Genomic DNA, 13,638 nt, shown 5'->3' with positions numbered 1-13,638 from the left:
CTTGGTAACTCTCTTTGTAACAGCCAAAGAAGACTTCAGGCCAGAGACTTGGACATCTTGCTGCAACTGGACAGCACTGGTTTCTTTTTATTTTATTTATTCTTCTAATTACTTTTGACTTAGGACACGTGATTTTTGTTTTTTAACTAAATCCCATGAGTTTAAAACAATCCTCCTTTTAAGTTAAATCTATTGAAGTTTACAATGTGAAGCAACTCAAAGAAAAATACTAAGTAACTCTTAGTGTGGAAAGTGCATGGCTATGGCAAAATTCCAAAAACTGGATGCAAAGATCTGAAATTTGGGAAACCAAGAGATGGCAAGAGAAAGGCCCTGGAAGAGGTGCAGTGCTCACTTCCTATCCAGGTCATGCTGCCATGATTCCCATAAACCCCTAGGGCAAGTTATTTCCCAATGGACCCTTTGCAGGCTGTGATGCAACCTCCTCCCATGTCCTTTCAAGTTGGAGACCTGACCTTGAGCCAGCCCAATAGTCGGCTTCATCAAAGGTTCTAGCCAGGTTAGTGTCAGACAGCCTTGTATGGTCGGCGAGGCCCTGCAGGGAGCACTTCGGACATTTGAGGCCCAGGTGTGGGAAGATGGGGTGCTCCAAACTGGTAAAACGAGTCCTGGGGATTTGGACCAGCTGACATCATAGAAACTCAAGTCCATTCCCCAAAGCCCGAGTGGAGGCAACTGGGACCAGGGTATATTGCACCCAGCGCCCCTGGACTGGCTCCCTGTTTCTGGAACCAGCTGAGAGATTCAGAGTACAAATATCTTCTATTAGAGCAGAGGTTTCAATCTGGTGACTCAAATGTAGTAATAATAATAATGATAGCATTAATAATAGCAAGCACATATACTGCACTTACTATGTGTGAGGCACTGTTTGCAGCACTTTACATGTATTAATTTATTTAATCCTTATAATAATCCATTTCATTACCTTATTGAGCCTGTCACACCGCACTGGATGAAGCAACACTCAAATTCTGGCTGTACCACTTGCTTGTTATGCAACCCTGGGCAAGACGTTTAATTCCATTGGGCTTCAGTTTCCTTATCTGAAATGAGAACAAAAATTGTATGTAACTCATAGGGATGTTGGGAGCGTTAACAGGAGAGGGTATAGCACAGTACTTGCATACGGTAAGTGTGCAACAATTGGCCATTGTTATTCTGCTTGTGGCAGATTTTCCAAGGACCGCACCAATATATTTCTTCCATCCTATGTGTGCATCCCATATGCTCCTCTTACAATGTGATTAACACTTCGCACTGAGAGTTGGGGGTCCATGTCCCCAGCTCTGGAAAGTGGGTGGGGGCTTGTGATGCGCCAACCAATAGAACATGGCAGAATGGATGTGATGTGATTTCTAAGGTTGAGCCATAAAGTGGGTACAGCTTCTGCTTGGTTCCCTCACTCTTTGAGACTCTCGCCCTTGAAACCCAGCTGTCATATTGGGAGTTCAAACTAAACCAGGCAGAAAAACCACATGGAGAGAAACCGAGGTTCCCAAGAAGCCACTAGCAATAACTAACTGGCATATGAGTGAATGAGCCTTCAGATAATTCCAGCCCTTCGCCTTTCAACTAAGGCCACAGACGTGGTAGATCAAAGACATCCCTCGGTTAAAAAAGAAAAAAAAAAAAAAAAAAAGAGATCCCTGGGTTGCCCTGTCCAAAGTTCTGACCCACATAATCTGCAAACATAATAAATGGTTGTTTTATGCCATTATGTTTTGGAGCAGTTTGTCACATGGCAATAGGTAAATGTTACCACCACTATTACTTTTCTCACCTGGAGAAGAGCATCTTATAGGAAGGAGAGTCTGTAGACATGAGGCCTCTAGCTGGATGACTTAGAATTCTACAGGGGGCAAGGGGGCTCCAAGTCTGGACCCACTAATTAGCTCCCTGCCTTTGTTTCTCCCCCCCTTTACACTGAAAAGAAAGTAGAGTGTGGGAGGGAATTCTTTCTTTTCTTTTTTTTGGTGTGTTTTATCTTCTGTGTGTGTTGGGAGAGGGAATTCTTAAAGAACTTCTGCAGTCAGAGGATGGTTTGACTACCATTTATTGTCATTCTCATTGATATGCCCATTGGACAGATGAGGAAACTAAGGCACAGAGAAATTAAGACATTTGTCCAAGCTCCCACACCCAGCGCACAATAGAGCTGAAATTCTAATTATACACATCACTACCCCCCTTTTTAATACGCAAATTACAACCTCTGTAAAGTGTGTGTGTGTGTGTGTGTGTGTGTGTATATGCACACTGATTATACTCATCAGCTCAGTTACTAAGGGGCTTGCTATGTGCCAAGCACTGTGCTGGTCACTGACATGAATGACTGAATCCTGCCTAATACTTCAACACCATGTCCCGCCCACCTTCCCCTCAACCATTGGGTGCCACCCTCTTTGTGACCTTCTTCCTGTTCCGTGAACATGCCAAGTTCTTGCACTGACTGCTCCCTCTGCCTGGATCTCTCCTCTCCACTCCTTCCCCACCATCCCTTCATAGTGGCTGGTTCCTTCTCCTCACTCAGGTCTCAATTCAGACGTCACCTCCTCAGAAGGGCCTCCATGACTACCTAATTTAATGAAACGTAGCCTTCCTCAACTCTACAACACTCCCTCTGTATAAAATCCCCTGAGTTGTTCCTTCACAGCATGATCCACCACTTGAAACTATTCCCTCCTAGAAGAAGCCCCACGAGAATAAGGAGTCCAGATTGTACTGTGCCACGGTCCCAGTGCCTGGGACACAGCAGGGGTTCAATCAACTATTTTATTACTATGAACATCGACCAAAATCATGCATATCATTCGTTCAACAAATATGAATTGAGTGCATACTATGTACCAGGCATCTTTCTGGGTGCTGGGGCTATGGCAGTGATCGAATGAAGCAAAAGTCCCTGCTCTCATAGAGCTTTTATTTTGGCAGCTCTATAACGAGATGCATGAGTGACATATATAGCATATCACACGGTGCTTAGTGCTATGAAGAAACATAAAGCAGGGAGAGGGGAGAGAGCCTGAGGGGAGAGTATGGGCACCAGTTTCTACTTCACCTGCACGGAAGGGACTCTCAGTGCCTCCCCCACTCCCTTCGCTGAGCCCCGTACCACAGTCAGCATCTTTCAGCATGACATCTTGGTCAAGGCCTCTATGGCTCCAAGAGCAATACTAGCTTTGAAGCAAGTCCCAGCAGGTGGGCTGAGGCTGGGGCTGGGATAAGTCACCCCTTGAGATCCCCTGGAGGGAGGGGGTCAAGCAACTTGACCTCTCAGGGCCTTTCCTCTCTACGGGGAAAGGGGCAGGGCCCGGACTCCCCTGGCCTGGAGCTACAACTAACTCTGGATTCTGGGCCATCCCCTAACCCCCTCTATCCCGGGCAGAGAGCGAAGATTTACAAACATCAGGAGGCCTTTGATCGGCACCAAACCCCCAGGGTTCTGACTGTTTTTTGTTCCAAGCTGCAGGCCAGGACCCTACTCTGCTTTGCCTCCAGCAGGGAAGACTGCGGGTAGGGTGTGTGTGTGCGTGTGTGGTGTGTGTGCGTGCGTGCGTGCGTGTGTGTGTGTGTGTGTGTGTTTGGCATAGGGGAGGAAGGCTCACGTGGCTCCTTGGTTTTTTTTCCAACAAGCAGGCCGGGCTTGTATGAGGGAATCCAACTCAATTCAGTAAATGTTTACTGAGCACCCACTACCTTCCAGGCACCAATAGAGAAACAAAGGCTAAGACAGTGCAGCAAACAGGACCCTCTGCCCCCCAGAGCGTACAAGAAGCAAATGAGCAAGTGAATATAAATGGTAGCAGGTGCTTGTGAATGGGATGGAGACAAAGCTGGGGAGGTGATGGGGAGGGCTGAGGCTGGGGGTGTTAGCTTCTATACAGGGTGCTCATGGAAGACAAAGTGGTGTTTGACAGAGAATTGAAGGAAGTGAAGGCGGTAGCCACGTGAGGATGTGTGAGGAACAGTGTGACAGACAAAGGGAACAGCAAGTACAATGGCCCTGAGATGGGAGCATGACTGCCTACTAGAAGAACCGTGTAACTGACCCAAAGTGAGAAGAGGGGGTCAGAAAGATATACCATGCTCTTGGATTGGAATTCTCTCACCTTCTGTAAGAAGCAAAATCTTCCCCCAAAGCAAACTTTGCAATTTTCTCTTGTGTCTTATTGGCCAGAAAAAGGTCACATGCCCACCCCTATATCAGGGACCAATCTGAGCTTCTCTGAGATAAAGCCATCTGCACCTAATAAATACCTGGACAAAGCCAGGCTCCGTCCAAAGGGAATAAGGGGGCTGGCTTTTCGTAGGCAACAGACAATGTCTAGCACAGTCTCTACCATACAGGCTGATGACTCTAGGCAAGGTGCTTAGCATCTGTGAGCCTCAGCTTCCTCTTCTGTAAAAGGGGTAGAGCAAAGAACTATTGTTTCTGCCCTACCAGCATCCATTTCCTGATCTTCCCATGAAACACCTTGATTTCCCTTAGGGCAGTGGTCTCAGAACAGCAGCCTCAGCATCACCTGGGAACTTGTTAGAAATGAAAATTCTCAGCCCAGCCTGAGACGTTTTGATTCAGATAGATTAGGGTTGGGGCCAGGCAATGTGCACCTGTGTATTCTTGGCTTATAAAGTGAAGCAAATGACGCTGTATTATAATTGCCTGTTTGTTGGTCTCTAAAAATAGTAGCAATATAAATTATATAATAATAACAACAGCTAATTGTTATGATGTGCCAAGCACTGCAGTAGTGCTCTACGTGCATTATTTCATTAATGCTTATGGGGGCATTGACGTGAGGCCCAGTTCCTCTACAAGGAGGGACCGATTGCCCCAGATGCAGATGTGGTCAGCAGGCAGCCTTCATCTGTCTCCCCTTCAGGAATCGAGTCACAAGCAGAGTGGCCTCATCCAAGCCCAAACCCTTCCAGGGGTGGCCTGCTCATGTCTGGGTGATGTGAGATTATGAAGGCCTGGCCATCTCTGCCCAACTTGGGACATCTCTGCAGGACCATTGTAGCTGCAGACACCCCCCTCCACCGGGCGGGGAAGCTGGCTGAGGCTGTTGTTGGGTCTGCCTCTCAGCTCCACTTCTGCCCCCGCTCTCCCTTGCTTCCTTCCCTCCCTTCCCTTCTCTGGAGGCTGACACCTTAATAAACACCCCACATGCTAAACTGCATCACTGAGTGTGCTTCCTGGGAATTCCAACCAGGAGAGTGCTCACAGCAGCTCCACGAGGTAGACGCCAGTTAGCCCATTTTACAGATGAGGACACTGTGACTCAGAGGTACAGTGAGGGGGTCCCAAGCCATGCAGCTGGTGAGCAAGGAGACATGGGATGGAAGCCATCACACTTCTGAAGAGGGGAGTGGCATCCTCTGGCTTTACAAGGGTGTCTCTGGCTGCTGAGTGAGGAAGAATGCAGGGGGTGGGGGTCCAGGGCAGAAGGGGCGGGGCAGGCAGCAGTGGGGAAACCATTGATTGCAGCGGCACTGGGGTAGCGGTAGGGGGACTTCCTCATCACTGTAGCTTCTTCAGGATCTGGCACTGAGCTGGACACAGCCAACATGCTTGCTAAATGCCTAGTGAGTGAACAAGTGAGTGAGAGAACGGATGACAAAATCAAAGGGGGAGGGAACTAGACGTCCCCACGTCTGGTCTGTCTTACTCACTAGGATCCTGAGTGATCAGCTGAGGTGTTGAGTGAATAAATGAACAAGTTCAAGGGAGAGAGGGAGGGAGGGAGACAGAAAGAAAAGAGGGAAGGAGATGAAGGAGAACAAGGAGGTGGAGGGGAGGAGGACAGAGGAGGAGGAGGAGGGGAGGAGAGAAGGAAGTGAAAGAGAGGATGGAAGGGGAGGGAAGTTTCTTTTTGACTTCTTTGCACAGAGAATGATGGTAACTTGCGACCTCTGGTGGCTAAGGAGAGCCACTCCACTGGGTTCGGGGAAAGGGGAATTCAGTCCTTTGGAGTTGCAGGGCCCTGAGTTCAAGACAAAAGAGATACCCAGTTCCAGAAAGAGGGTTGGCAGGCCCTTGTAAGGACGTGGGCACTCACTGTCAGGGGCTCTGTCAGTTGGTGACAGCAGGGTTAGGGCTCTGGCAAGGCGAGAGAAGCACCTGCCTTGGGCACAAACTCAAGGGGGCCCCTAAAACTCAGTTAACTGACACAAATATGTTAATGTAATATTTTAAAACATCAAAGTGTGGCCCACAAACCGGCTGCCTGTTCTTGTAAATAAAATTGTATTGGAACCAGTATCAGGATTCAGGCTGAGGTCCTCAGTTATGGCAGAGATTATAGCCCACGTGCCTCCTGAGTGCAGGTGGTCCCATCTCCTCTCAGCCAGCTCAGATCATTTAATAAGAGCACGCCTATACGGGGCACTCAGTAGGCCAGGCTTGGGTAACTCCATTCCGTGGCCGGCGGACTGGCCACGATTTCCCAGGAGATGTGGGTCTGTGTCCTTTTCAGTGTTGGACACATCTGTGTCACATCACACTTCCCTGGCTCTGCCATTCATTAGCAGTGTGACCTTGGGCAAGATTGAATTTCTGTGCCTCAGTTGTCTCCTCTGTAAGATGGGTTAATGCACGCAAAGAACTTAGTGACTGCTCAATAAAGTTAACTGTTGTTAAAAATGTGGGCTTGAATCCCAGCTCTGTCACTTATTGTGATCCTAGGACGTCCTACTTCTCATTGCTAAGAGCGTTTCCTCATCCATTATAACCCTCGTTATAAACGATGGGAATTCACACGCTGCTGCTGGTGCCATTGGCTCATCAGTGCAAAGCACAGGCTGTCTGTCCCCTGTGGACTTTGAGGGATCTGGGATCGCAGAGGGTTCCTTAGCCCTCTGTGAGACACTGAACTAGGAGAGGAATCCACTGCTCCCCTAGGAAGGCTTGTTAATCCTTATTTCCCTGCCCCGGCCACGGGCTAAGTACGAAGACAGGAGATACTCCTACTGGGAACACGTGTGAAGTGTCTCCAGCCTCCGGTGTCTCCCTCTCCCTCTTAATGCCTGCAGAGGTCATTTTTGTTTCCCTGCTGCTGCCGCCGCCACACCCACAGCTGCTGGCCACCGTGTCACATACCCCGGTGACTGCCACACAGCTTGCGGCATGCATGCCGACGCCTCCACCCTGGTCTACCGTCATCATAGGCTAACCTTCTCACTGTTTTCTTGCCTCCACTCTGGCCCCTTGCAGTTTTTTTTTTTCTACCAATGTCATCCTTTCACAATGTAAATCAGATGTTCCTTGTTTAAAACCTCCCGAGCTGCATTAAGAATAAAAACCCAGCCTTGTTACTAGGCCCTGAGTGACCCAGCGCTTACCCACCTCTCTGATCTCATTTCCTGCTCCTCCTCCTTGTTCGGCCGCAAACCAGCCCCACCAGCCTTGCTGTCCCGCAAGGATGTTCCTCCTTCACCAACTTGGTACATGACGTTCCATACCCCATCTCCTGGTTCTCCGTCACGTCTTACTTCCAATGTCACCTCATCGAGGCTTTCCCTGACCACTCCTCCCTCTCCCTCCACTCGAGGTCACTCAGAATCTCAGCATCCTTCACAGCAGGGGTCGTAGCCTGCTAGGAACCGGGCCGCAGGTGAGCGGCGGGCAAGTGAGCGGAGCTTCATCTGCTGCCCCCCATTCCTCCCCATTGCTGGCATTACCGCCTGAACCAGTGCCCCCAACCCCCTGGAAAAACTGTCTTCCATGAAACCGGTCCCTGGTGCCAAAAAGGTTGGGGACAGCTGCTTCACTGTCTGAAATTGTCTTAGGTACTCAGTTTGTTTCCAGAGAGATTTGTGTCCCCTCTGTATCTCCGGTGCCTGGCACACAGCGAGCGCTAGGTATCTGCTGACTTAACAGCTGCACACACGGGTCAACCATTCTCCCCACGAGGTAGAGATTAGCCATATTAGCTGTAAAGTATATGAGGAAACTGGGGAATGAGCCCTCAGTCACGTTGAGAATATTCATTGAAAAAAATTATGGCCAGCTCCTGTGGCCTTGGAGTTATTTGAAAATAGTGTAACATAATGCCAACACATATTATAATATGTGTCATATATTGAAATGCATCTCATTGCTTAAAGGATCAGTAGAGAGCATACGGGCTTTGGAGCCAGGGAAAAGTACCCCTTGCTACCTGTGACATCTTGGACAAGCTCCCCCCTTTCTGAGCCCGTTTCTCTATCAAATGGTGACAATACCTAATTTAGCGTTGTTTTAGATTCAATGCCTGACGTGTAGTAACCAACAATGATGTCAGTTCTCTCAACCAGTCACCACTACCCAGAAAGGGAAGTTTTCTTTCATTCCTGGGCATCTGCCATGCGCAGAGTGATAAGTGTGGTGAACAAAACTGACACAGTCCAAGTTGCTCCAGAACGTTCACTCCATGAGAACAATGCTTGTCCATCTTGCTCATCATTGCACCTGGTACCCAGTACAGTGCCCGCACTTAAATTATTGACTTGCTAGTTAGAGCTTACAAGGAGGGAGGTGGTTTATTATACCCACCTCCCTCCCAACACACAGACAAATTCTTTGGGGGAAGAAACCGGGCAAGGATAAGTGTGAGCTAATTCGCAGTACTTTGCATCTTAATACAGTTTTCCTGCACCTTCTCTAAACCAGGTTTTATCAAACTTCAGTCATTTCCAAGCTACTTCACTATCTTTGCTCGATCTACTTTCTGTCTTTGATATAAACCGGCTTTTTTACCTATAGAAATTAAAAGGAACTTTATACCGATCACTTATCTTAATTAGAAGATAGCTATAAAAACACAGAGCAACAAAAAAACAAAAACACAGAGCAACAAAAATAAAAAGTCTTGTACAGAAGTACATAAATTTCAGTTGCCTGAAAGCTATGAGCCTGCTTTTTTTAAAAAGGAGAAATTGGAGTTAAGCGGTATTTTTCATCTTTTTTTTTTACCATGACCCTCAAAAAAAACTGTATTTTACATCAAAATGTAGTACATACCATTGTCTATATACACATGTCAAACAAGTTTCATAAAACAGTACTTACAATACTACATGTAATGTGCTCTGATATTTTCTAATCTCTGATTCCATTTCTTTCTTAAAATGCTGGTTGTAACCCACTGTATTGGTTTCAAAGAGGAGTCTGTCATGAACACAACAACAAAAAAAGGCTGGGTTAGAGGGCTGATAAAGACATACTGTCACCAACTGAGACTGTCCTTGCCTCACCGGGACTGAAAACAGAATAAGGTTCTCAGTATGTGATTCAATGTTTTGTAACGCCATGCCCTTGATCTGAGGTGTACATGGCACAATTGCAGAGAAAGCCTGAGATTTATTCTGAATGCCCAGTTCTGCCAGACATGTCTTATGTACAGAGTAAGCTCTTGAGAACAGTCAACTGCAGATGATAATGCCTAAGAAGCATGATCACAGACGGCACCTAAAAATATCCTACCACCTTTATTTAGGTCAAATCTCATATTCATAGCATTCCTTCAAAGTTGCTGTGAACAGCTTAACCGTCTGTGGTCATCACACAGAATTCTTCTACCCCACCATGGACCTCTTTCTCCCTCTCAGGCGCACCGCATCTAATTTTTTAAGCACTGGCCTGGCCTTTTTGGAGGCAGCGGAGTAGCTCTCCAGAAAGGCTTCAAACACAGTCTCAGTGTTGGGATGGGTACTAAGGAAGGCTTTCTCTAGCACGTACAGGTCAACTCCCTTATCTTCTGGAAGTGCTGAAATGAAACTCAGCCCAAAGTCTATGAGCACGATGTTCAGCTGTTCCAGGGGAGGTTTCAGGAGCATGTTGGACGTGGTGAGATCACCATGAATGAGGTCTTCATCGTGCATTCGAGCCAAAACCTGTCCGATTGTCTTGGCTAAGCCAAAGAGACTTTGGGGAGATTTTTCAGTCTCCATAGTGGATTCGATATAATCTCGAACAGTCACTGAGCCTTCGATTTCTTCCATGAATAAGCAGTTGGAAGCATGGTCCACAAAAAAGACAACCGGGGCACATATTCCTGCAACCAAGACATAAGGGGTCATTGAATTAGATACTTTTTTTTTTTTTAAATAGTAAGCTTAATTTTCAAAGACTGAGCCAGTTTTTTACAGTGTGTATCTGCGTATTTCGGGGAAAAGATTTAGGAATGCTGCAGAATGGTACAGCTTAACTTCTCTGGAAGTTTCCCCTGTAGTACTGTGCTAAGACCACCCCATAGCTAAGGTGAGCAGCGCCAAAGCTCCCTCCTCCCTTCCACTCTTTATGATTGGACTTAATTTGTCATACTTATTCGCTAAAATACAAAACAAAATAAAGAGCCAGAAGGGTAAGCACAGCCCAGTCAGAGCCGTTTCTACCTGACAAGGACACCAGCAGGAGACCAAGCCATGTGCCGGCTTAGAGATTCCTCTTTTTTTTTTTTCGGGCCTCTCACTGCTGTGGCCTCCCCCGTTGCGGAGCACAGGCTCCGGACGCACAGGCTCAGCGGCCATGGCTCACGGGCCCAGCCGCTCCGCGGCATGTGGGATCTTCCCGGACCGGGGCACGAACCCGTGTCCCCTGCATCGGCAGGCGGATTCTCAACCACTGCGCCACCAGAGAAGCCCAGAGATTCCTCTTTAAAGAGAGGAAGGACAAGCTTAAATCCCTGCTTCCTTGCTTAACAGCTGTATAACTTTAAAGTCACATTAATTTCTCTAAGCTGCCGTTTCTGCTTCTACAACATGAGATCAATACTTCCAATAATTCAATGACTTCTCTGAATCTGAAGATTCAATGAATGTCAATCACCCTCAAGACACTTCTAGATACTGGAGACAAATCTGTTGGGATACAGCAGAAAACAAAGCAGGCACGATCCCTACTTAACAGAACTTAGATCTTGGAGAGGGTGAAAACAGAAAATATGAACACGTGAATAATGTCATTAAATCTGAGCAAGGGCAGAGGTGCATCTGTTTGTCCGCTACTGAATTTCCTCCAGATTTTCCTGCACCTAACAGTGTCTTGGACGACAGCGGACACCTAAAAAATACCAATGACAGAAACAAAGGTAGGAAGTGTAAAAGTGAAAAGCAACACTAGTTGCTGTGTCAGAGGGATACAGGCTGAGGGCCTGGCTGGGTCGCTTGGGCAAGTTACTTCTCTGAGCCTACGCTTCTCATGTGATGACGAGGTTTACGGTCATGGTGCATAATGGTGTTTTAATGAAAAAATAAACAATTGAATGAAATCTAATGTTAACTGAGCGCCACAAGGCAGTCCTACGTTCAAACATAATACATGGCATACACATCTCGTCGAATGGTCACAACATCCCTATGAGATGGATATAGCTACAGTGACTTCCCTTTACATGTAAGGAAACTGAGGCTGAGGTTATATACCTTTGCTGAAAGGCTATATATGAATCAGCGGAGTATTTGAACCCAGAGAGCCTGGCTCCCGGGCAAGTACTTATAATTACGTCTGCTTCTTAAAAGGAAAAAAAGATAATGATCGAAAATTGAGACGGTACAAATAGGGAAACGGAGGTTCAGGGCAGTTAAATGACATGTGCAACATTGAGCAAGAGTGGCAGAGCCTAGAACTGAACCAGGCGCCAAAGGCTCCGGGACAAATGCTAGTCGCTGCAAGGCCAAGCGGCTTCTGAAGAGTTAATGAACGAAAAGAAGGACGAAAGGATGACATTTCGTAACGGAAAGCCACGCAAAAGGTACAAACAGAGAAACTGAGGCAAATCGCGGCCCACAGCGCAGGGGAGCCCCTTACCCGCGTCCCCCACGCCCCCAAGCCGGGCAGCCTCACCTGCGCGGCGGCAGCGGAGCAGCGCCCGGGCCTCCTGCACCGTCCGTCGCCGGCCGAGCCGCGCCTCCAGCGCCGGGTGTCGGTAGCCCTTGGGGAAGCGGTACTTCACCACGGCCGCGCGGCCCTGGAAACGGCCGCGGAACACGCGCGCCTCGGCGCCCTGCTTCACCAGCTCTAGGCCGCTTAAGAAGCGTCTGCTCCGCTCCCGGGCCACTACCAGTGCTTCGGCCGCAGGCGCCAGCCCCTCGTTCACCTCACTCTCACCGGGTGCTGCCTCCGCCATGTTTGCGCCTCCGCATAGCCGCTCGGAGACCCTCGGCCCTCTCCGGAAACTGTCGGAGCTGCTTCGGCTAGCTCCGACAATCCTCGGAGCTCTTCGGCCACTCGAACGCCGACACTTCCGCCTAGTGGAAGTGGTTCCTCCTCCCAACCTTTCGGCTCTTTTCGAAGCCTAGTTGGCCCCGCCTCCCTGCCCTTCGTCTATCTCCGTAAGCTCTCGGCAACTCTCGGTAAACTTCTCTTTCCACTCCTCGGCTTTTTCCGGAAGCCCTTCGCGACTCGCTGTCGGCTTTGTTGGCCACTGTATCCCAGCTCTTCGGCTGTTTTCGGAAAGCTTCGGTGCTTCTCGCGGAAAAACTTTTTCGGAATCTGCCCTCCTCAGGAGTCTTTCTGGATCCCGGCAAGCTGCACCCCCAGGAGTTCTCTTCTTGGAACTCGTCGTCCCTGGGCTCCTGAATTCCCCCCCAATAGGGGCTTACACTAGTCAGAGTCGGGTGTGGCTGGTGGACAATGAACCATGTGTCCGACGTCGTCTTTAGAGCTAGGATAGTAACAGCTACCGTTTATTGAGTGCATTCAGGAGGAATAAAGTTAAATGATGAAAGCCCATCTTACAGAAAAAATAATAATAATAATTGAGAGTCAGAGAGGGTGGTGGGGATAAAACAGGCTGCGGAGTTTTTCAAAGGAGACAGAACCCAAGCCGAATTGGGAGTGATTAGCAAATAAACTTTTACTGTTTATTTTATTTGCAAACCTAATACAGGCTATAACAAATTCTTACAATACACAGTTTTGTCCACAAGAAAAATTGAAGAACCCCTGTCCCTGTCATCAATCTGCCCCCCCGTCACTATTGTATAAAGTTTCTTTCCAGATTTTTTTTTTAATGTATATGTGTTCACTCTCACACATAGTGGAGGCAGCCTCAAGTGCCTGTCACACTGTGTGATGCAGCAACAAACATTATTTCTCTGAGTTTCAGATCCATCATCTTCAGAAAGAAGATAATTAGTTTTACTTTAGCAATAGATTATTAAAATTAAATAAGATGTTGCTCATGAGGGTAGCTGAGAGCATACACTCTTCACGTGTGCATTTTCCTTCCCCCATCACTGAGACCCTGTTTGAAATATTGAAGAAAGGCCCTTGGGTCTGAGGGTTGCTACGACTGACACCGACCCTCAACTCCACAGTCCCTGCGTTCATTCATGCACAGGGTAGGTCACCTTTTCCATCATCAGACCCTTTGTGTTGACATAATGTGGCTTCCAGCACCTTTCATCAGCCAGCATACTTAAAGCTCACCCAGAAACAATTCTATTTATAGTGCCCAGCTTCCCAGGTTTGTAGTTTCATTATCATCATTGTTAGTGTCCACATGATCATCTCCATGGTTACCAAATCTGTCTGAACCCCTCTGTATGGCTGTTAGCATAACTGATGCCATCTTGAGTCCGTACAGTTCCTGCTGTCCTTCCACTGACCCTACCTACGGCTGTTCTGCATAG

General features: G+C 47.8%; 2 protein-coding genes across 2 annotated transcripts in view; both read right to left on the bottom strand.

The window, feature by feature from the left end:
- The window catches only part of SLC13A3 (solute carrier family 13 member 3), a 92,146-nt gene extending 82,974 nt beyond the window's left edge, over positions 1–9,172 (bottom strand). The window contains exons 1-2 of the mRNA XM_059037798.2: positions 9,074–9,172; positions 950–1,067 (exon numbers count right to left, since the gene is read on the bottom strand). The gene's annotated coding sequence lies outside the window, so the exon portion shown is untranslated. The remainder of the gene's footprint in view (positions 1–949; positions 1,068–9,073) is intronic.
- Positions 9,173–9,473: 301 nt separating this feature from the next.
- TP53RK (TP53 regulating kinase) lies at positions 9,474–12,180 on the bottom strand. Its single transcript, XM_059037863.2, has 2 exons — positions 11,849–12,180; positions 9,474–10,058 (listed from the first exon to the last, which is right to left on the bottom strand). Exons 1-2 carry the CDS (start codon positions 12,129–12,131, stop codon positions 9,580–9,582), a joined length of 762 nt encoding a protein of 253 aa, XP_058893846.1. The 5' UTR covers positions 12,132–12,180; the 3' UTR covers positions 9,474–9,579.
- Between the last annotated feature and the right edge of the window lie 1,458 nt (positions 12,181–13,638).

The sequence above is a fragment of the Kogia breviceps genome, chromosome 14 (assembly GCF_026419965.1).
Source record: "Kogia breviceps isolate mKogBre1 chromosome 14, mKogBre1 haplotype 1, whole genome shotgun sequence".
In the NCBI taxonomy this organism is placed as follows: domain Eukaryota; kingdom Metazoa; phylum Chordata; class Mammalia; order Artiodactyla; family Physeteridae; genus Kogia; species Kogia breviceps.
The sequence above is the reverse complement of the archived record's forward strand: the minus strand, read 5'-3'. Positions and strand labels throughout refer to the sequence as shown.

Excerpts from the sequence above, each read along its gene's own strand:
- TP53RK (XM_059037863.2), bottom strand. The coding sequence starts at position 12,131 with ATGGCGGAGGCAGCACCCGGTGAGAGTGAGGTGAACGAGGGGCTGGCG. Across the intron at positions 10,059-11,848 it reads GCTCCGCTGCCGCCGCGCAG|GAATATGTGCCCCGGTTGTC; the intron begins GTGAGGCTGCCC and ends TCTTGGTTGCAG.